This window comes from Sinocyclocheilus grahami, unplaced genomic scaffold (assembly GCF_001515645.1).
Source record: "Sinocyclocheilus grahami isolate Dianchi unplaced genomic scaffold, SAMN03320097.WGS_v1.1 scaffold1101.1, whole genome shotgun sequence".
NCBI lineage: Eukaryota > Metazoa > Chordata > Actinopteri > Cypriniformes > Cyprinidae > Sinocyclocheilus > Sinocyclocheilus grahami.
In genome coordinates, this window is record NW_015506280.1 from 72,673 (window position 1) to 96,318 (window position 23,646).

The following is a 23,646-nucleotide window of genomic DNA, read 5'->3' on the forward strand; positions in this document are numbered from 1 at the left end:
ATTGTTAGAAAATATTTCTATTTTTAAATAAATGCTCTTCTTTTTAACTTTATTCATCAAATAACCCTGAAAAAAGTATCACAGGTTCCACAAATATATTAAGCAGCACAACTGTTTCCAACATTGATAATAAATCAGCATATTAGAATGATTTCTGAAGGATCATGTGACACTGAAGACTGGAGTAATGATGATGAAAAATTAGCTTTGCATCACAGAAATAAATTATATTTTTAAAGTATATTACAATAGAAAAGTTATTTTAATTGGTAATAATATTTTTACAATATTACTGTTTTTTTCTGTATTTTTGGTCAAATAAATGCAGCCTTGATGAACAGAAGAGACTTCTTTACAACACATTACAAATCTTACTGATCCCATACTTTTGAACAGCAGTGTGTATGTATACAAACCCGATTCCAAAAAAGTTGGGACGCTGTACAAATTGTGAATAAAAACAGAATGCAATGATGTGGAAGTCTCAAATTTCAATATTTTATTCAGAATACAACAGATGACATATCAAATGTTTAAACTGAGAAAATAAGTTGATTTTAAATTTCATGGCATCAACATCTCAAAATTTGGGACAAGGCCATGTTTACCACTGTGTGGCACCCCCTCTTCTTTTTATAACAGTCTGCAAACGTCTGGGGACTGAGGAGACAAGTTGCTCAAGTTTAGGAATAGGAATGTTGTCCCATTCTTGTCTAATACAGGCTTCTAGTTGCTCAACTGTCTTAGATGTCAACTTAGCTTTAGAGGAGACCAAAGATAAGTGTGTAGAGTTTTTGCAGAAAAAGAAGTGTCATTTTGTTGTGTCATTCTTCATGTAAAGCCTAAAGATAGTGAACACTCACCCTGGCGTTCTGAGCCTCTTGGATCTCCAGGACTTTCTGTGTCCGAGCCAAATGATCCATCTGCTCAAAGACCTTCACTTTGCCCAGGAAAGACCTCTTAGAGGGATCGTCAGGACTGTCCTCCAGGGGTTCACTGTCCCGTACCGGGGGGCTGTTTAAGAGGCCCCTGGAGGTGCGGGACACGTAGGTAGGTTTGAGAACAGTGGGGGGAGGTGGGGGCTTGGTTTTCGCAGGAGAGTCCTGGCTGCGCGGGTGCTCGCTGCTCACGGGGCTGCTTGAATGAGAGTCGTAGTATCGAGAGGGGTCGTACTGCCCCCGCGACACCTCCAATTGAGACAGCATTTTTACCTGAAAGACAACTGAATGTGTGTCTACTGAACAGCACTACTGAACTGTATCACAGGGTCAGTTTTCCACTACATTTAACCATGGGTTTCTAAACCACAGGTGAAGGCCAGTTTTAGCACTGGATAAAGTCGTCACCACTGCATTTTTCACACTGAACTCCATGATTCCAAACACAAAACCTACTAACGCAACACTACCCACTAGCAAAATCTCAAACACTAACTAATTGCTTCAGGTTTTCTATAAACGCTGCCAAACACTACTAGTAACACTTTATAATAAGGTTCAATTCGTTAACATGAGTTAATGCATTATCATGTAACAGTTATAGTTCACTAAAACGATTTTTTTTTTGTTAATTGCAATAAAGATTAAATAAATTAAAATATAAATATTAGTTGAAAAACCTAAATGTAAAAAAACCTAAAGAAAAAAGTTGAATGTAATAAATGACTGAAACTAAAACTGAAAAGAAAAGCCAAATAGAAATATAAAAAACCAAAACTAAAATATGAAAATAAAAGCTAATTAAAAGAAAACTACAGTAGTATATAATTAGTACTAAATATCCTGTCATGAATTAACAATAAACAACAATTTTCATAACATTTATTTATCTAAGTTAGATGTTAGCTGTTAATTTCTACATATATGAATATTTTTAACATTTACAGTTTAATCATGAGCTGACGTATTTTGAAAAATGAATTATAATATAATATAAATTATCACTAAACTAGATAAAAAAATACAGTTAATATAAAATATTAATTAATTATTATTTAGTTGATCCATGCTGTTAATTTCTACATATATGAATAAATGTTTTACCATATTTAAAGTTAAATCATGACTTAATGTATTATGAAAAAAAATATGAATTAATATAACACATTTATACTTACCTAGATAAAAAATAAATACTATAAAAATAACATTTTAATTAACTATTGTGACAGAGTTGAACCTTATTGTAAATGCTTAGCCAAACTACTTTACCTCCAGTTAACTTCTTTTACGTTTCTGGCACAGTTTGTTCAAAATTAACTAGATTCTAACAGTTGTTTTCAAATACACTATTCTAGTTATTTAAGCAATCATTTGGCACAACAGCGATCACAGCTTGGCTCTACAGCGTACCACAATGTGTCACTGAGCTGTTGCGAGACGATTCTGAACTGCTGGAAAAACGGCTGCACCAAATCAGGCCGTTCTTCTGCATGAATGCGGGTGCAGTCAGGGGCAGAGTTGCGTTAGTCCGAGTCAGTTTATAATCTTTACTGCAAAGAGTCTCTATGAAGTATCTGTAAACTTAATGGATGCACGTCACATAATAAAATATCAATGCAATTCATCCGTTTAAAGTGTGGCTTAAGTGTCCAAATATGTCCTGTGTCCACTGTATGCAAATTTCTAGTCTTCCTAGTCTAGTATTTTTGACACTATTGTAATATCTTGATGAATGTTGTTTTTTAAGAAAGGGAAGCCACTGGGAGCATGACATGAGCTCACCTTTGCGGGGTCAGGCAGGAAGGTGGACATTAAGGGTGGACTAGCCTCAGTCAGCATCTCTCTGCTGCCCATCCGCCGGATACGACCTCGAATCTCTGGGCTGGACTTCCTGAGGATCTGGGGGAGCAAGAAAGAATTCAGATAACATAGCAAGACATCTAGACAGGGGAATGCATTAATGCATACACACACACTTCAGCAAACATACAGTCAGCAATGTGTTTGTCTTGGGCCAACAGTATAGTATGCTTCTAAATTTAATATCCATCCATAAGGCTGCCACACTTTTGTTTTGACCAATTCATTTTCTTTACTTTTCCCGTTCTTCGTGATTACTTGAAAAGGCTTTAAAAAAGATGTTTTTATTATTATTATTAGATTTTTTAAAATTTTATTAGCATTTTTAACACAATTTATTAATCATTTTATATAATATACATTATTAAACCACAATTTTCAGAATAGTATACAAACCTTTAGCATTATTTATCTACTGTTATAGTATATATTTTATGTTATAGTATTTTTTTTACTATTTATTATAATATTTATAAGCTCATTTAAAATTAGCCGTTATTTTTTATATTTTAAATTTTCATTTTAGATTGTTATAATCATTTTTATGTGCTTTTATCATTTTTATTAGTTTTTAAAATCTCTCTATTTAGCTTTAATTTGTTTTTTATTCATTTTATTATGTGCCTTTGTCATTTTTATTAAATATATTTAATAAAATGTAATCATTAAAAAGAAAATAATAATAAAATTGTTATATATATATATTATTAATAAATTACATTTAATATATTTTTAATATTTCTGTTTAGTTTTATTTTTTACTTCGGTTTTAGTTTTAGTCATTTTAGTACTTCAATTTAAACGTTTTTTTTAATGTAAAAATGTGTGTATATACAGTATATATATACACAGTATATAGCTTTTTATTATTTATTAGATTTCAATTAACAAAATTAGTTTTATTTAACAATTACAACACTGATTCCATGATATTTCCAGGTTTTTCATAACAATAGAAACCCTTATAATGATATTTGCTAGAATAATCATAATTTATATGACTCTCTCTATTCAGTAAATATTTAGTGATCAAGAATTTTGTAGTTCCAACATTTAACAGAAGGGGGCAGAAGAGTCTGCTCTTTGCATTTACAGACGCACTAAATGTTTAGCTTTTTTGAGAAAGCATGAAATCCATGTGATTTGCCATGTGAACTCATTATCACACACTTCCTGCATTTACAGCATGTAATGCATGCATGACAAGTGTGAGATTAAAAATGAATTTCCCTGCCGGCTCGACCTCTGCTGTCTTTTCTTGAATACATAGCTGACTTTGTGCTGATCTAGGCAGCTGTGAGGGATGTCATTGCAGCAAGCATGTTTAAGTGTGTAGATGTCAATGCATGTGCATGCAGTTCGCCCATCACAGTGAAAGATTTATGTGTCCATATGTTTTTGAATTAGTATGCATGCATGTGAGCGGAACTAAGCACATCTTCTCTGATATTTCCAGGTTTTCCATAGCAGTGGGAACCCTGTAGATATGTTAAACGTGTGCATGCGTGCTCTAACCTCCTCTGGCATGACTGGCTCAGAGGAGCGGCTGATGGCCGACACTCGCTGGCGATCGAGCAGCTCGTCTGTTTCGTTATCTGTGTAAGTCCCGCCCTCGTCCGCCGTGTCATCACAGTCGCTGGTCAGCCGGCTGTCCATGCTGAGATAGTCTGCGCTCATGGCCGAGAGATACGACATGCGATCGTCATGAACGTCAAGGTCCCCCTCCGTCCCGTCCAGCTAAAAGAGACACATGATGGATCTTGTGTACAGAGAGGAGTGAAAACAAAAGAAAACACAAAAACAAAACAGAACGAAAGCTGTAGAGCACCACCGAAGAATGATGAACAGTAAAAGCACAGAAAAACAGGAGGAATGACTATCATGACTTTCAGAAAAGGAAGGCATGCATTAGCAGGTAAACTATGGGTTTAACTGTAAGGAAAACATTCAGGAATACTGGGAAAGATAAAGTGGGAAAATGTGATTGAAGGAGTCTTAAAGTAAAGAGATGCTGTAAAATGTTGTATTAAAGTCAACATAAAAAACATAATTGATTTATTTTTTAATGCACATTCCTGATCTGTACATGTACATGATTCTGTACTGTACGTGATTCATCATGTGTTAATATTTTAGATACATTTCATTATATTTTCATTTAATTAAATATTTCATATTCATATAAGGTGAAAACCATTATTATTTTTTGTCTTAACATCATAATTCAGTAATCATGGGGTAAATTTTAAATACTTGTTGCCAGGTGTTGCCAGGTGTGAAATATTCTAGGTATTTCCTTATTTAGTCGGTTTCTACTTTTACTCTTCATTTTCATCCTTTACAGAATAGCAAAACAAATTTAAATAATAATAATAAGTTTAATAATAATATTATTATTATAAGCTTTAAAAATTTTTTTGTAGCTTTTTTACGTTATATTTAGATTTTTATCAATATAAATTTTTATAATATTTTTCTATTATTATTATTAATGATAGAGGTACTGCATGATATGGCCTCAAATGTAAAAACAACTAAAAAAACAAACAAAACCTTGCTCTATTTTATCATATTGACAAAATATTTTTATGTTAATATATAAATAATTAATATTATAATATTTATGTATTATTTATTATTATTATTACTTTAAGTTGTATTTTAAAATATTTTTTAATATATCAATATTATATTTTTATATATTACATTAGCTATATTTTTATATTATAAATTAGAGGAACTGGTTAACAGGACTGACCCCAAAAAACCTTTGTAAATGTATAAATATAATTTTATAAAATCCCTTTTATATAAAAACAATATTATATTTTTAATTTAGAAATGAAACTATACAAAAATGTCTTATTACGATGATTATAGTGACCAAAATTATCACGGTATTGTTAAAATGTCCTGGACATTTTCAAAAAGTACTGACACATAATAGTTACACCAAGTTTGATATTTAAAATCAACAAACAGCAAATAAAATTACTTTGTTTGCATAATCACTAAAACAAATAACATTACCAATAATGTCTGTATTTCAAATGACAACATGACTGACAACAGTTTATCTAATATCATGTACGAAATGTTCAAATAAAGCTTTGAAAAAGTTTCATAAAATGGTAAACCTCACATTTCAGCCTTTAAATAGAGAAAAGGGTTAAGTCAAAATAATTGATTAATAAATGATTATATGTATTTTATCTGCTCCATAAATAATTCTAGATTCATTATCCGAATTGTTTAAATGTGTAGAATCCACATAAACTTGTTTTTCATCAACTGGTCAAAACGTACAGCAGGGCAAGCAAATTCAGTCGTTTTATGGCCAGACAAAAACTGCACACAGACTGAAAGTAAATGTAACTCTCTGTAAATCCACTCTCTGACTCTAGGTTTCCCGTAACCTCCGTAGACAAAGAATTGCAATAAGAGCACTACTTTATTAGGTATTACATGAAGCGGAGATGAAAACTCTTTTCTGAAGACAGTCAGAGAAAAGGGTTAAGTCAAAATAATTGATTAATAAATGATTATATGTATTTTATCTGCTCCATAAATAATTCTAGATTCATTATCCGAATTGTTTAAATGTGTAGAATCCACATAAACTTGTTTTTCATCAACTGGTCAAAACGTACAGCAGGGCAAGCAAATTCAGTCGTTTTATGGCCAGACAAAAACTGCACACAGACTGAAAGTAAATGTAACTCTCTGTAAATCCACTCTCTGACTCTAGGTTTCCCGTAACCTCCGTAGACAAAGAATTGCAATAAGAGCACTACTTTATTAGGTATTACATGAAGCGGAGATGAAAACTCTTTTCTGAAGACAGTCAGAACCTTCAGAGGTACATTCATATAATTAATTCATTCATATATTCTTTTGTATAATTCCCTTAGCACACTTTTGCCAGTAATCGAATACGGTTTTAATGATTATTAAAATATGAAACAGCAATACTAACCGTGGGGAATTTGATCATGATTTATCGTCAAACCGGTAATCGTTTCATCGCTAGTTTAACTAATATTAAGATAATCTTGCTGCATCTCTAACTTTGAATTATTTACATGTATTCAATTAGCATATGCTTTTATCCAAAGTGACATACAATTGAGGAATATAAGCGATTCATTTCAAGCATCAGATGGCAGAAGCAAAATGGTCTGTAAACAGTGTTTTATGTTGACTTTAATAGAAGGTTTTGTTGCAGAGTGGATAGAAGGTGGTGGAGAACTATATCGTTCATTGTTTTTACCTTCCCCTCTGAGACCCACACAGCGTGGGTCTGCTGGTCTCGTATGGTCTCCTTCAAACTGCCGTACCAGGCATCATTAGCAGAGTTCAGATCGATAACGGCTAACAGACCGATGGGGGAGGGAGGGAAAAAGAGAGAGGAAATCAAAACCTTTAGATTTGGGTCAGCTGTTCTCTAGGTTCTACTTGATCTATTTATCTCACCGTGTTCCCACCAGAGATTTTCAAATTGGAAACTGTATCAAAGTCAGTTTATATCGATATGTGCCAATCACAATACACCATAGCGTCTCTTTACTGCACTTCCCCTTAATTCAGTTCTTAAGCATTTTAAAGCACAGAATAATTTTATAGTCTATTTTTACATTTTCTTAAAAAAAGCACATGCTTACCCAAGCAAAACTCACTTCTAGAATGCTATGATCTTTAATTAAAATAAGTAAACAATACAATTTAAGCTAATTATATGACTTTAATGTTCCATAAAGAAAGTCATATAGGTTTGGAACAATATAGGGTCGAGAAAATAGTGAGCGATTTTTTTAACATGGTGTCTGGACCCCCAGGACTGACCGGTAAACAGGTGTGAGCAGGTTTTCCTGAGCTTCAGAGCTTGGTCGTAGAGTTTGCGGGCACTGCGGTTAGAGCTGGGGATGATCCTGTGCCTCATCGCCTTCACCCCATGTTTGCTGTCCGGGAAGAGGAGGATGACTATGGGGTACCACTGCGTGTAGTTCAGGGTGTCCACAGCTTTAGGGGTGACATCCAGGAGAGCATGCTTGTCCTGCATCAGATTTGGTCATGGTTAAACATGGGTAAAATATACACAGCTTAAAGGGACATTTATGTGATTAACTCTGAGTGAAACAAAAGAATGCAGTAAGTTTTGATTATTAATTTGTGTGTGCATACTCAATTACCTGTTCAATGATCTGTCGAATAGTGTTGAGACGAACCACCCCGGAGGATTTTTCCGACCCTGCGTCTTTGGGTTCAGTTTCTGATGTGCCATTGAACAAAAACAATGAGTATAATTAAACTACAAATAAGAATACTTACTCAACATGTACAATGCAACTTTATGTAATGCTAGCTAAAGCACTGGCTTTTGGCTTAAATTCTTATAATGCTGTCACACTACACTTGATCATCCATTCGACCCCATTCATATGCATGCAAAGTTTATGAACATGGAAAAGTGGGTATGCATACAATTTTTATTATAATTATAAGCTACATTATATATATATATATATATATATATATATATATATAATTTTTTATTACATAACACTAACTATATTTTTAGATTATAAATTATAGAGGTACTGCATAACAGGATTGACCCCCAAAAAACTATATAATTTAAGCAATAAATAATAAGCAATAAAATGTTATTATTATGATTATTATAAGAATAATCTTGAAAATGTAAATACTTGCTGCATCTCTACTTTGAATGATTTACACTTATATTTATTAATTTAGCAGATTTATTTTTTGTATAGAAACATTTTTGTATTGCAAAAATACATTTGACAAACAGACAATCTATATTTAACTTGGCTGAATGTTGGAAACTCTCATTTACATGAGTACAAATTTATCAGGACTAGGGTTGGGTATCGTTAGAAATTTTCCGGTTCCGGTTCCGGTTCCGGTTCCGGTTTTGCCTAACGATTCCGGTTCCGATTCCATTTAAATTAACTAAATTTTATTTTATTTTTTTACAACTTTACCTTCATTGAATGTAGTGTTGCTGGAAGGTAGTAAGTAATGTTGAGTAATGCTAGTCCATCAATCACATGTGCTTCAAAGTTGATGTTTTTACACTATCAATAACATTTTGCTTTTCAAGCAGGAATAAGCTGGTTGGCCAAATAGTCCCTTGAGGGCTAAGACACTTGTTCATTTTTCTATCTAAATTAATGAAATCTCTCACTAAATTAATGAAATATTAACTGTTATACTTATAACCATGTATACACACACACTCCATAAAGCCCCTATTTTACAAATAATAATGCTGTCAGGAGATGGTGTGATGCAATGAGTGGTTTCCACATTTTTAAACATTTAAAATGCATTAAAATAAATATTTTCTATCACTTTGTTTATAAAAGTTTTAGCAGTGACATAAATTTTGTGTTTTGCAAAGTTTGTTGCTTAAGTTGTTGTGGTGTTCATTCACATTGTTTCTAAATTATTGTGTAGAGTAGGGCTGTCAAAATGACTGAAAAACTAAATTCGAATTTTCCACTTAAATTTTATCAAAATTCGAATTACATTCAAATTTAAAAGGCATAATTTCAGTTAGGGGGAAAAAAAGCTTTTGGCTACAAGAGGGCGCATCAAGCAAAATATTATGCACGTTTCTTCAAAGCGTAATAAAATATCACGACTATCTTTGAAAAAAATAATGTTTATAAACCATATATAATTAATAAAGTTGCTTAATTTATCAAAATTCGAATTACATTCAAATTTAAAAGGCATAATTTCAGTTAGGGGGAAAAAAAGCTTTTGGCTACAAGAGGGCGCATCAAGCAAAATATTATGCACGTTTCTTCAAAGCGTAATAAAATATCACGACTATCTTTGAAAAAAATAATGTTTATAAACCATATATAATTAATAAAGTTGCTTAAACAATTAGAAAAAAAACAGCACCATGCATGTACGTATAGTGTAATACAAAGGACCGAAAACCAATCACAAAGAGTAGGCTACTTTCTTCATTTAAAAACATGAGGTACAGTGGGATGGGGGGAAACCGCCATAAAGTCTTGAGACATGTTTTTTAAAAGTTGAACATATTAATTTTACATGGCTTTCTAAATATGGCGCTCACTTGTGCGAGAAGCGAGTGCAACGGTGATAGATGCCCTGCTAGAAAATGTGATAAATATGCGTTCTGTGTGAACGGCTTGGTTTCAGTTTCGCCGTAAACAACATCTTCGCCACACTGATGCTCTCGTTCTCCGCATTATATTGAATGAACAACGTAGCAGCACCGCATCTAGTAGGTTCAACTGGATAGGCTAACAAAAGCATTAAATTGCAATAACACTTACATTGTCGTCGCATTTCGTGCGGCACTGATAAGGCTGCCTGACGGCTGACGCAAACCTAAAATTCGAAAGCAACGTTTTTGCATTCGAATGTGGATTTTTTTTTAATAAATTCGACGAATATTTGAAATTCATATTTTTTTGACAGCCCTAGTGTAGAGTGATCAGATGCATTTTAAATAATTGCTAAAAGCTTCATTGGCCAAAAAAATTTCACTTTTCACAAAAAACAATTTCACTGTTTTTTGATCCTGACACAAAATGACCAGCTAACATTAATTGACTAATCATATCAGCAGCACAAGTGAAAGTGTGAATAAGTACTAGTCAGGTTAATCACTATCACAATAATTAGATTGTAAGAGCAGACCGATTGCTATAAAAAGATGGAAGAAGCGCTTCCAATCATTGTGTTCTTGTTAGCAATGGTTATCTACAAAGAAACATGTGCAGCCATCATCGCTTCACATCAAAATGGCCTCACATGCAAGGAAATTGCTACAAAGAATATTGCACCTGAAAGAGCCATTTACCAGATCATCAAGAACTTGAAGGAGATAGGTTTGACTGCAGTGAAGAAGTCTTCAGGACGTCCCAGAGTGTCCAGCCAGTGCCAGGACCGTCTCCTCCTGAGGAGTCAGCTACGGAATCGTGTCACCAGCAGTGCAGAGCTTGCTCAGGAATGGCAGCAGGTTGGTGTGAGAGCATTTGCACGCACAGTGAGGCCAAGACTTTTGGACAACGGCCTGGTGTCAAGAAGGGCAGCAAAGAAGTCACTTCTCTCCAAGAAAAACGTCAAGGACAGACTGAAATTCTGTAGGAAGTACAAGGATTGGACAGCAGAAGACTGGTGCAAAGTTATTTTCTCTGATGAAGCTGTCTTCTGACTGTTTGGGACATCTGGAAAATTGATTGTTGGAAGAAGAAAAGGTGAACGCTACCATGAGTCCTGTGTTGTGCCAACAGTGAAGCATCCTGAGACCATCCATGTGTGGGGTAGCTTTTCAACCAAGGGAGTGGGCTCTCTCATAATTCTGCCCAAAACCACTGCCATGAATAAAGAATGGTATCAAAATGTCCTGCAAGAGCGACTTCTTCCAACGATCCATGAGCAATTTGGTGATGATTCGTGCATTTTCCAGCATGATGGAGCACCATGTCACAAAGCAAGAGTGATAAAGAAGTGGCTCGAAGATCATTACATTGAAATTTTGGATCCGTGGCCAGGCAACCTCCTGGATCTCAATCCCATAGAGAACCTGTGGTCAGTCCTGAAAAGGCGAGTGGACAAGCAGAAGCCCACGAATTGTGATCAACTCCGAGGACTAATAAGGTAAGAATGGATCGCCATCAGTCAAGATTTGGCCCAGAAGCTAATATCCAGCATGCCAGAGCAAATTGCAGAGGTTATGAAGAACAAGGGTCATCACTGTAAATATTGACTCATTGTATTTTATTTTTGCCAATAAAAGCCTTTAAACCTTATGATATGCTTATTATTTTTCAGTATACCATAGACACGAGGAAAAATAATCTACAAATACTGAAGCAGCAAACTTAGCAACATACAAAATTTATGTCACTGCCAAAACTTTATATATTAATGACAATATGGGACAAATATATTGTAATTTAGTGGCGGCAGGAGCTGCGCGCTGCCGGTACATGTACAGTCAGACAAAACAATGTGCATAGTTATCAAAGACGCGTGTGCGCGTACAGTCGTGGAAAACTATGTGTTCGGCAGTTAAAGACGCGACGTGTCTGTGGAGTGCGCGTCATGGGAACCAATGTGCTCAGTAATTAAAGAGGCAGGGCGGTGTTTCTGTTATCTGGTTGGTTCTGAATAAGAACCGGTTCTCAATTCCCAACCCTAAACAGGACGCAAACTTCAAATAATACATTCTTACATTATTTATATAATGATATATTTTTTATCTATTTTTATTTATATAAAATAACATTTTTAATATATATAAAAAATATATAATTTATTATTATTCCAAACAGAAGTTCAAAAGCATCATATCATGTTGCTAATATTAATTACAGAGTCTAAAACGATTTTGCCTTCTTAAAATCCAGTGTGAGCATCCCTTCAGACATTATTGATGGTATCACAGAGACAGTAGCATGAACTCACTGGCAATTACAAACTCGTCCGGAAACTCCGCGGCCAGTTTTTCACTGGCAGCATCAGCGATTGGTCCAAACAGCACAACCGGCCTTCGGAATCCCGCTATGGGAGAAGACAAAGCTTACGATCAGGGTTTCACAGCAGAGGAAATCTGTTTTAGCCTTACTGAAATACAAAACGGTTTATATTAATGGTAATAAACACTCCTTTATGTTAATAGGGTTTAGAGAGGATTAAAGTAGAGTCAGAAGAGTTTTGACTGATGATTCAAAACAGCCTTTTTCAAAATTCTTGACTGTGGTTTTGGTCACATAAATCATGATGATTTTTTTGTGTAATTTATCTTGAACTGTGTGTAGAGAGCAATCTTTCTCAGTGATGAGCCCATTTTTCAAAAGTATTAAAAATACCTCAGCTGTCTGTGTGGGTATGCAGAGACTTTCATTAGCGGTATTAGGCCAGTCCGCTCAGAGATGTGACTAATGTTGTGTGCAAGCAGCCATCATTTTATTGAGACTGTTTATTGTGTAAATGATACAGGTACTGTGATCAGTAAATTACAGTGTTTGCCATCTGTCGCATCAGTTGTTCAAGATGCATTTTCTGACTGTTTTCTGATTAACAGGGTCCCTACGCAGTGTTCACTGCTCCCTACACACTTGTTATTTATATAATTAGCTAGCAAAGTTAATACACTTATGAACGACAAGTCCAGTTATGAACGACAGGGATAAAAGATTTGTAGCTGTTTCTTCGTCGTTTAAAATACATCCTCAATAGGGCTGTGCAAAAAAATCGAACGCGATTTTCATGCGCATCTTGTCAGTAAAGCCGCTTCTGTGATTAGTAGTAAATCTCTAGCACGTGCTTTCAGATGGAGCGGCATTTACTACACAGAGCCGTAGCTCACTGACAAGCAATGAATCACCTGCGATTACGAACGCGATTTTGTGTAGCTTGTCAGTGAACTACAGCTCTGTGTAGTAAATGCCGCTCCATCTGAAAGCACGTGCTGGAGATTTACTACTAATCACAGAAGCGGCTTTACTGACGAGATGTGCATGAAAATCGCATTTGATTTTTTGCACAGCCCTAATCCTCAATTTTCTAATTATGTGCAGCTAGGACGTGGTGTCCGTCAAAAATAGACTAAGCACCTATCTTTAGCGAAGCAGCCCAGAGAGTCGCTTCTGAAATGTTCTCCGTTGGCCATGTCTGAGCCATAATGCGCCGCAGACGTGTGCAGTGATGTGCAGATCAGCTCTAACGTCACTGAATCTGCTGTTAAAAATTAACCATCCATTCATCATATCATCTTGTAAAACTCATTAGAGTAACTGTAATGTGACGATCGGGTGCGGGTCGGGGCGGATATCTATATCAGAGAAAAATATAGGAGCGGTTGGGTGGTGGGTGGATAACTTTTTTTGAAGCAGCGGATTCGGGTGACGTTTGAGCTGATCCGCACTTCTCCAATACACACACACACTGTTGGGTGATTGTAACATTCTCTCTTTTTTTGTCATACTTTCTATTTCGGTTTGTAGCACCCACCTTCTCTCAGCACCACCCTCTCATAGGCAGGGAAGCGGGTGGAAACGGCCGCAGAACTTTCCTCTCGGCTCTTCCGCACATCTTTCTTCTTGGCCGCCCTCTGACCACGTAACCTCCAGAAGTCTGCCCTGTCACTTCCTGAGCCCTTATGTGTGTTCTGGACGTTTGCCATCTGCTCCGCTCTGATCAGTACAGGAGCAGGGGTTATGCAGCAGGGTTATGCAAAGAAAGCGATAAGTCATTACAGAGCAGAGTCTGCTTTCTGGTTACGTCCAGTATAAATACAAATTCATATTCCATTTGATGTTGGATATTTCCAAGTTAAAGGCTTAAACACCATTTAGCTTGGACATATCTTTTAATCTCATGCAAAGACTGTCCGCCCTGCTCCATTCTCACCTGCTCTTGCTGGGAATGATGCCCTTCTCCAGCAGCTGGCTGTCTTTGCCCAAGCGGATGGCCAGCCAGTTTCCCAGCTTGCCGTCATATAAGGTGTCCACCACCTTGAAGATCTCTCCCCGGGAGAAGGCGAGACAGTGAGGCAGCTCCTTCTCATACTCAAAATGAGTCCGGATGAAAAATGAGTCCCCTCGACCGGAAACCAAGATGTCTTCATAAACTAGGACACAAAACAGAAACAGAAACTCCTAAACATGTCTCAGACTTAAAGGGGTCCTATTATGCTCTTTAACAAAGTCTTAATTTTGTTTTGGGGGTGTACTAGAACAGGCTCTCATACTAGGTTGTTCGAAAAACATATTTTTTTCACATATTTTACATTATTACAACACCTCTCTCCCCAGTCTGGCATGAACGACTCGAATAGTTCCTGTATCAAATGAAAGCCCACTTTCTGAAATACGAAATGTGTTGTGATTGGTTAGCTGGGCCAGTGTGTGTTGTGATTGGCTCCAATCGGGGCCTGGTCGGGAAATGTCATGCCCCTTACCATAGCTGTTTAATACACTGCTGCGAGCTTCAGTGTAAATACTGCATCCAAATCAAATCAATTTGAGCACGATTTAAACCCGGATGATTGTAACCACTCTAAGTTCGTCTGCCTTGGGAAAGCTAGCGTGTCTCCGACATAGTGATAACACTCGTTGCCTTCTCTAGTGCAGCTCAACCAGGTCTCGTCCCATTCGTCGATATTTGTGATATCACAAATCCCGGAAATATGCGTTGTAGTCCAAACGAGTCGTTCGTTGTAGTTTTTGAAAAGTGATTTCTGTTAAATAAAATATCTCCTTTTGAAGTGGACTTTGAGCTTTGTAACTTCGCAGATCTTTCTTTTTTATGCTCAAACAGCAACATTACAGACTAACTAAAGTTGAAAAAGTGAAAAAGCATAATAGGACCCCTTTAACTAGTAGAGCATGATGCAAGCAATGCCAATGTTTTAGGGTTCAACTGAAAATGCATTTAAATTCTCTGTGCAATATACATCAGAAGGATGAGACTGAGACTATGTGAAACAAGACTAAAATTAATAGTGCTATCATTTAAAAAATAAATAAATAGATCAAAAAAATAAATAATGCTTTAAACAAAACAATAAAAAATTAATAAATGAAGAAAAAAGAAAAATATACAATCATAGAAAAATAAATAAATAAATGAAATAAATATAAAATACAAAAAAATAAATCGCATCATTACAATAAAAAAATCTAATGATGTAAATAAAAAAATTATTAAAAAACTAAATAAAATACAGATAAAATAAAAAAATAAGTAGACAAAATTTAAAAAGATAAAAAAATACATATATTACTTATAATAAAGTTCAAAAGGTTCCGTAAAAAATAAAATACAAAAAATAGATAAACATAACTAAATAGTTAAACAAATAAATACACCAATAAATAAAATACATCATTACAATAAAATCTTGCTGTAAATATAAAATAATAAATAATAACAAATAAATATATGCATTATAATAAAAATCAAAAAGGTCTGTAAAAAATACATAAATATATACAGTGGGAACGGAAAGTATTCAGACCCCCTTAAATTTTTCACTCTTTGTTATATTGCAGCCATTTGCTAAAATTTAAGGGGGTCTGAATACTTTCCGTACCCACTGTATATAAAAAAAATCAAATATAAATACATAGATAAACATAAAAAATAAATACATAATAAATAAATAATTTTTTTAATAAATATTTATATAATATTTATTCTATGCTGTAAGTGATTTTCAATCTTTCACCTTCTCCAAACCAATGCTGTTAATAAACTGCTGTCCTTTGTCAATTTTAAATTGGTGACATTTAATTAAATTCTCCACTCCAATTCAATAATTTATCATAATATGATGTAAGATTTCCATGGTTGATGTAATTTTATCATTTGTGAAGTGCTGAAACTGTCAATTAATAGACAACTTCAGTGTTATCTGACTTAGGATTTACAGTGTCAAGGATAAAAGTTTCAGCGGCTAGATTTTCTATAGTAGTGCCGTCACCCTCTTGATTAAAGCTCTGACACCACATCTGTCTCAGCTCAGAACAAAAGAGCTTCAACCCCTGACAGCGCCAGACCTCACTTTCCCATCAGACACCCACACAGAGAAGAGAAGGACTAAGAGGAATAGAGATGGAGCCAGGGAGAGAGAGCAATAGAAGGATGGCATGACAGCAGAAAAAGAGGGATAGAGCAGAGAGAGCCGTGTCAGTGCTGACAACAGAGGTCAGTGCTGACATCCTGCAGTCTTGTGATGAGGTTAGGAACTTGTTTTTGGTTGGACTCCAAATCCAAAAGACTTCGACAGGCATTATTGAACCAATAAACATCAGCATGGGGTTTTCATGGGAGACATTTAGTTCCTCACATAACAGGCAAGAGAAAACAAAGCTCACAAACATGAAAATCTGGATTTTGGTATGTTTGTGCACATGCATGACCACACTTGACACGGCAATCCCTGGAAGAGCCAAAACTGGCTACAACTGGTTTTGTAGAGATGAGAAAGAAGCCGAGGCTTCTCGACAGGGTCTGTGTGTATAGGGGGAGGGGAAAAGCGAAAGAGACAGCGCTTCCGGGCCCATTCACATGTACAGTGATGTAATATTGGTAACTAGTTCTACTGCTGGATGCTCTAATGTAGGGGTTTTCAAACTTTTTGATGCCAAAGACCCCCAAATATGACAATCCTCTTGCAAAGGACCCCCTTCTTAAAATAATAGTAGCTATATACTTTAAGACCCATTTATACTGTGTGAGAAAACATAGTGAGATATGACAACATGTTGTATAAAAATAAAATAATTGGTATTTACATTGTCATTTTACTAAAGCAAAAAAAAAAAAAATATTATTATTATAATTATTTAGAAAAATGTGGAAAATATTATTATTAATAATTCAATTTATTACTATTATTATTATTATTAAAAAGGTGCTCAAATAAAAAATAAATAAAAATAGATAATAAATAAAAATTATACGTAATTATAATAAAAGCAAAAGGTATTGCAACCAAATAAAAATACATTGGAAAAAATAACAAGATACATGATAATAAATAAATTAATTAATATGTAATTATAATAAAAACAAAATGTGTTGTCAAAAAATAGATACAAAAAAATATATACTAAATAAATAATACGTAATTATAATATATTTATAATTATAAAAAATAACAAAGATATAATATAATAAATAAATGTAATTATAAAAAAAATAAAGGTGTTGTAAATAAAGATCCATACATATACATATAAAAATAAATGAATTGATATAAAAAATTAATAAATAAATAAATGGTACACAGGCATAGAATTATACAAGCATGCCAAGTGACGACCGGGTACAAAAAAAAGGGTGTTTCGGTGTTTGTGTGTTCCCTGAAGTGAAGCGAGGAGCAGTTTTGTGTGCTTAATTCTCTCACCCTCAGTTTTATTCTGTGCCAAAAGGGTCACGACCTCACCCCGCGGGATCTCCAGCAGGAACAGCACGGCCTCCTCTCGCACAATACCCCGAAAGTCAACGTTATTCACCTTTAGGGAGAGACAGAAAACACACACACACACACACACACACACACACACACACACACACACACATACAGTTGAAAAGTAAATGTGGCAAATGCAAATCAAATTCAAAGCATGTTCCCTCCTCCTAAAGGGATCACAACATGAAAAACCGCACTAGTATGTTGACGTAATGTTAATTTAAAGCTCCCACCCTCCCCAGTCCACCCAGGCTATTTCTGAAAACTATGATGACAACATAATAAGCATAATAAGGTTATATAATCATAAGAGTGGTCATTTACATACAGAAGATTTAAAGATAAAGTAACAAAAACAGCTTGATTATTATAACGTCAAAAACAAGATGACCCAAAAGGATCAGAACAGCTAAAGTCAACAGAACTGTTGTTTGCATACCTTCATGATCTGATCCCCTACACGAAGACCCTCTTCTTCAGCCGGACTGCCCTCCTGAACTCCAGCTATGAATATTCCCACATCATTTCCTCCAGCCAACCTCAGGCCAACACTCTCTCCTTTCTGAAAGCTCACCATCACTGTGTTATGCCTTCAAAAGAGAGCGAGAGCTGGAGATTTGCTAAAATCTTAACTGTAAAACTGTCCTGTGGCATCACTTCAGAAAGCCTTTAAAAAATGTCTGACAAAAACACACCAATCCTAAAAAAAGACATTATGCAAAAATGGACCAGAGCTTTTTAAAATATACCATTGTATAATGTGTGCATATAAATATAGAAGCAATTCGAAATGGAATATTGAATTTAAATAAATAAATTAAAATAGGATAATTTATCTGTCTGTGAATTCTGATAATTGAATTTCTAGGAATTATAGCAAAGTCATAATGTTTCCATCAGGCTCAAAATATACATTTTTATTATTATATTTTGAATAAGATTTTATTTTCAAGTTTCAAATTAATTTTAGTTAAAGTTTTAGTAATTTTGTTGTGTGCTTTTGTCCTTTTTCATTTTTTTTTTTTTTTTTAAATGTCTATCTTTCATTTATTAGTTTTAGTTTATTTAGTTATTTTAGTACTTAAAGGGATAGTTCACCTTCAGTTGCTGGTCCCCATTGACTTGCATAGTGTTTTTTGTTATTAACAATTAAAGTCATACTTTAATTCCTAATAATTTTGTCTAATAAAAAGTTAAAAATCAGAAAAATGTACTTTTCCAAAATGCAATAGGAACCCACTTAAAAGAATGACTCCCACATAATATATTTGGAGAAAAACATACTGAGGCTTAACATTTTTTTTTTTCTGTCGCATTTCTATTTATCCTTTCCAAACACACCAAAAGCCAAATGCACCGTCATGGCTTGTGATTTTCCAGCAGGGTTTCCCCTGCTCTCCACCTCTCTCATTCTGTGCTCAAGTAAAAACCCAAAAAAGCAAAGCGGCTCTGTAAGCAAGAGCAGGACACAAAAATAACCTCTCCCAGTGGATACGAGCAGCAGCAGACTGCCTCTTCTTCATGAATATGGAGGAGCTGATGGAGAGGATGATTAAGAGAGAGCGAGAGATTGCAGAGGTATCCAGCCCATCGTGAGGCTGTGATGCAGATGACACTCCACCTCTCTTCCTCTATCTCGATTTCATTTCCTGTGCGCTCAACCACTAGTGCGATAGTTTAAACAGATAGTTCACCAAATTCAAATTCTGTCATTATTTACTTATCCTCATGTTGTTTTGTTTGGAACAGATCAATCACTGAAACATGAGGGTGAGCGTGGGTTTTCTTTTTTGTGAACTATCACCCAGAGTGTGTGTGTGTGTGTGTGTGTGTGTGAGTGAGTGAGTGAGATTAATGTGTGGGGACTGAGCTTCAGCCCTGTCTCCAGCCTTCAGTGAGTCCTCAGGTTTAGTTAGTGAATAAGATCTTAGTTCAGTGAATAGGATCATGTGTGAGGAGAGCTGAACCTGTGGGATATTAACAGGATCCACTCACCCGTAAATGGCCTCATCTTCTGGGCTTGGTCTGAGCAGGATCTTGGGTGTCGTCTTTATTGCTGCTGCACATTGAATAAAATAATGGTCTAATATCAGTTTCATTCTGAAACAACTGAAAGCAGACACATTTCCTTTTAATCATACCTGTCAATGTATAGTCAACAAAGAAATATACTGATCAAATGTTTGGGGTCAGTAAGATCAATCGAATCAATCAATCTATCTATCTATCTATCTATCTATCTATCTATCTCTGGGCTTGGTCTGAGCAGGATCTTGGGTGTCGTCTTTATTGCTGCTGCACATTGAATAAAATAATGGTCTAATATCAGTTTCATTCTGAAACAACTGAAAGCAGACACATTTCCTTTTAATCATACCTGTCAATGTCTAGTCAACAAAGAAATATACTGATCAAATGTTTGGGGTCAGTAAGATCAATCGAATCAATCAATCTATCTATCTATCTATCTATCTATCCATCCATCTATCCATCCATCTTTATGTTCCACTGAGGTAAAAGTTGTTTTGTTTTTGCTGATTTTGAATCACTAACATCAGTGAGGGTTATACCATTATTTTTAACCTATGTAATGTTGCAGTTTCTACTAGCTTCTGGTCAACTTCTTTTCTGATTTAATTAGTCAGCAAAGCCAATTTGAGCTCATTTGGTGCTTGACAACCATTGCCAATCCTCTGCTTCATCAATAAACCAAAAGTGTGGGTCTTTATCTACTATCAAACTATGAGGTATATACAGAATCATGTTCTAACGTGGTGGTGGTTCTTCCTGTGGTTCTAGTCTCTCCTCCTGGGTTGGAAGTGGCTCCTCTGGAGTTTTGTAAGGAGAGGAAGTTACAGCAGTCTTTGCCAATCTGCTTTGAGGATCTTCCCTGAAAATACAACAACAGTTTAGACTGAGAATACACCTGTCCCACTAACATTTGACAAGCAACTTTTGAATGTCTTGAGATATTTATAAAATAGTCTGACTGAATGGTGTGTTCGTGCTGTTTTCTTTAAGTACCACTTAGTTTGATGTTTTGATATTTAATGCAAAGGTATTCATATAGATCACTGGTTTCGAAACACTGGACCACACTGACTTTCATTGCATGGACAAAACACACTTTTTTTTTTTTAATCTTTGTGTAGACAATTTCTATTTTTGGTAAACTATCCATTTAAATGTCCAAAGACTTTTTGAACCATTGTATTATGCATCCCTAATATGTGTTGAACATATGAGGAGCTGATCTTGAAGCGGTCCTCACCTGGCGTTTTCTCGTGCTATGTCATTGGAAGAGTGTGAGGAGAGGTCAGACTGGCGTGACCTTTGGTCATCTTGAGGTGAGTAGGAATGGTACGACTCCATCTCAGAAATATCTGAAAGAAACAAAAGTCTACAATGAGAAGCAATTGACTTTCCTTCAACTAGGACAGGAAAGAGACGAGGCCCAGAAGAGACAGAATTAAATGGACCCACAACCACAGAGAACACACCACCGTGTTACTGATGACTTGGTGTTAATTTGCCAAGATCTGCCCCGTTATAACAATCTCTTCTGCTTATATATACTGTGGTTTTGACCACAGCATATCCATGCCGTTTTGACCAAACACACGACCCAAATCGTGCTGATTTACAATGCCTACGTGACTCAAATGCCCAGAATTTCATGAAGTTGTCGTGGAGAGACTAATAGCAGCGTTATACAGAGGCAGAAAGTGTCGGACAGGTGTGATTAATCTTTAGGAACAAAACACCCTGAGAGTGGCAGAGAAAAAAGGACAGACAGGAAGTGACATCTATAGAAACTGTCTTGGAAAGCAGAGATGTGTGCAAAAGCAGCTAGTGCTTGCATACATTGACACAATATCGATAGTTAAAGGAATAGTTCACCAAAAAAATTTGGTCACCATTACCCACCCTTATGTCATTCCAAACCTGACTTTTTCTTCTGTGAAACATAAAATTTGAAGAATTTGAAGAAACCTTTACCAATACATTTTTGAGCAGTTAAGCTAAGAACCGTTAGATTCACTGAGTCAGTAAAACAACTGAGGACGTGACCAGTACGATTCATGAACGAATCATGTAATGAATCATAGTTCAACTCAGTGAATCAATCATTCAATTGCAGCATTTCTCGAGTTAACAGCTCATATATTAACTACTTTTGTGTCATTTTCAGACCATAGTCAGTTTTCCTGCATGAACATTCTTCTAAATATTAAAATTGTTTGCTACACAAAAGAAACGTAGTATCACAGGTTTTGTAACAACATGAGGGTGAACTATTCCTTTAATTTGTCATTCTAGAGCTGTACTTTGTCCAGGATAGTTGAGAATTAATCGATTACAAGTAAAACCAACAATAAAGCAGAGCAAGGAAAATGAAGTATCACCCTGAAAGAGAAAGCAAGACAGAAGTAGTGACGGCTGGGGAGGAAGAAAAGAGTTACTGTGTGGTCTGCTGGTGATCTAAGTGCATGTCCAGTGCATTAACAGAACTCCTCTGCTCTTCTGAGCGCCGCTGGTGGGCGGTACGCCACGACTGTCCTCCAAATCTACAACACACTCCATCCATAACAGAGCAAAAGGACACTGCCGCCCACCTGCTTCAGAGCTCAGGGGGTTAATGCTCAAAGCTAACAGAGACAAATATGCTAACAGCACTGTCTGGAGATAAAGATACAGTATAATGCATGAAATTGGTAACATTTTTGATTCAGGGCAGAAATCTGTAAATGGAAATCTGGGATTCCAAATCCTATATATATATATATATATATATATATATATATCTGGCGTGACCTTTGGTCATCTTGAGGTGAGTAGGAATGGTACGACTCCATCTCAGAAATATCTGAAAGAAACAAAAGTCTACAATGAGAAGCAATTGACTTTCCTTCAACTTCTAGGACAGGAAAGAGACGAGGCCCAGAAGAGACAGAATTAAATGGACCCACAACCACAGAGAACACACCACCGTGTTACTGATGACTTGGTGTTAATTTGCCAAGATCTGCCCCGTTATAACAATCTCTTCTGCTTATATATACTGTGGTTTTGACCACAGCATATCCATGCCGTTTTGACCAAACACACGACCCAAATCGTGCTGATTTACAATGCCTACGTGACTCAAATGCCCAGAATTTCATGAAGTTGTCGTGGAGAGACTAATAGCAGCGTTATACAGAGGCAGAAAGTGTCGGACAGGTGTGATTAATCTTTAGGAACAAAACACCCTGAGAGTGGCAGAGAAAAAAGGACAGACAGGAAGTGACATCTATAGAAACTGTCTTGGAAAGCAGAGATGTGTGCAAAAGCAGCTAGTGCTTGCATACATTGACACAATATAGATAGTTAAAGGAATAGTTCACCAAAAAAATTTGGTCACCATTACCCACCCTTATGTCATTCCAAACCCGACTTTTTCTTCTGTGAAACATAAAATTTGAAGAATTTGAAGAAGCCTTTACCAATACATTTTTGAGCAGTTAAGCTAAGAACCGTTAGATTCACTGAGTCAGTAAAACAACTGAGGACGTGACCAGTACGATTCATGAACGAATCATGTAATGAATCATAGTTCAACTCAGTGAATCAATCATTCAATTGCAGCATTTCTCGAGTTAACAGCTCATATATTAACTACTTTTGTGTCATTTTCAGACCATAGTCAGTTTTCCTGCATGAACATTCTTCTAAATATTAAAATTGTTTGCTACACAAAAGAAACGTAGTATCACAGGTTTTGTAACAACATGAGGGTGAACTATTCCTTTAATTTGTCATTCTAGAGCTGTACTTTGTCCAGGATAGTTGAGAATTAATCAATTA

At 35.6% G+C, this 23,646-nt stretch overlaps 1 protein-coding gene across 1 annotated transcript in view; it reads right to left on the minus strand.

Moving 5' to 3' along the window:
* Positions 1–756: 756 nt before the first annotated feature.
* LOC107566802 (tight junction protein ZO-2-like) overlaps positions 757–23,646 on the minus strand; it is a 35,248-nt gene continuing 12,358 nt past the window's right edge. Inside the window, exons 7-21 of the mRNA XM_016252352.1 lie at positions 22,615–22,666; positions 21,071–21,130; positions 20,571–20,689; positions 19,795–19,858; positions 18,239–18,389; positions 17,734–17,842; positions 14,232–14,451; positions 13,833–14,014; positions 12,285–12,380; positions 7,991–8,070; positions 7,644–7,854; positions 7,072–7,172; positions 4,317–4,538; positions 2,724–2,840; positions 757–1,211 (exon numbers count right to left, since the gene is read on the minus strand). Of these exons, the coding sequence (XP_016107838.1) occupies positions 843–1,211; positions 2,724–2,840; positions 4,317–4,538; positions 7,072–7,172; positions 7,644–7,854; positions 7,991–8,070; positions 12,285–12,380; positions 13,833–14,014; positions 14,232–14,451; positions 17,734–17,842; positions 18,239–18,389; positions 19,795–19,858; positions 20,571–20,689; positions 21,071–21,130; positions 22,615–22,666 (2,153 nt within the window). The 3' untranslated portion in view covers positions 757–842. The remainder of the gene's footprint in view (positions 1,212–2,723; positions 2,841–4,316; positions 4,539–7,071; positions 7,173–7,643; positions 7,855–7,990; positions 8,071–12,284; positions 12,381–13,832; positions 14,015–14,231; positions 14,452–17,733; positions 17,843–18,238; positions 18,390–19,794; positions 19,859–20,570; positions 20,690–21,070; positions 21,131–22,614; positions 22,667–23,646) is intronic.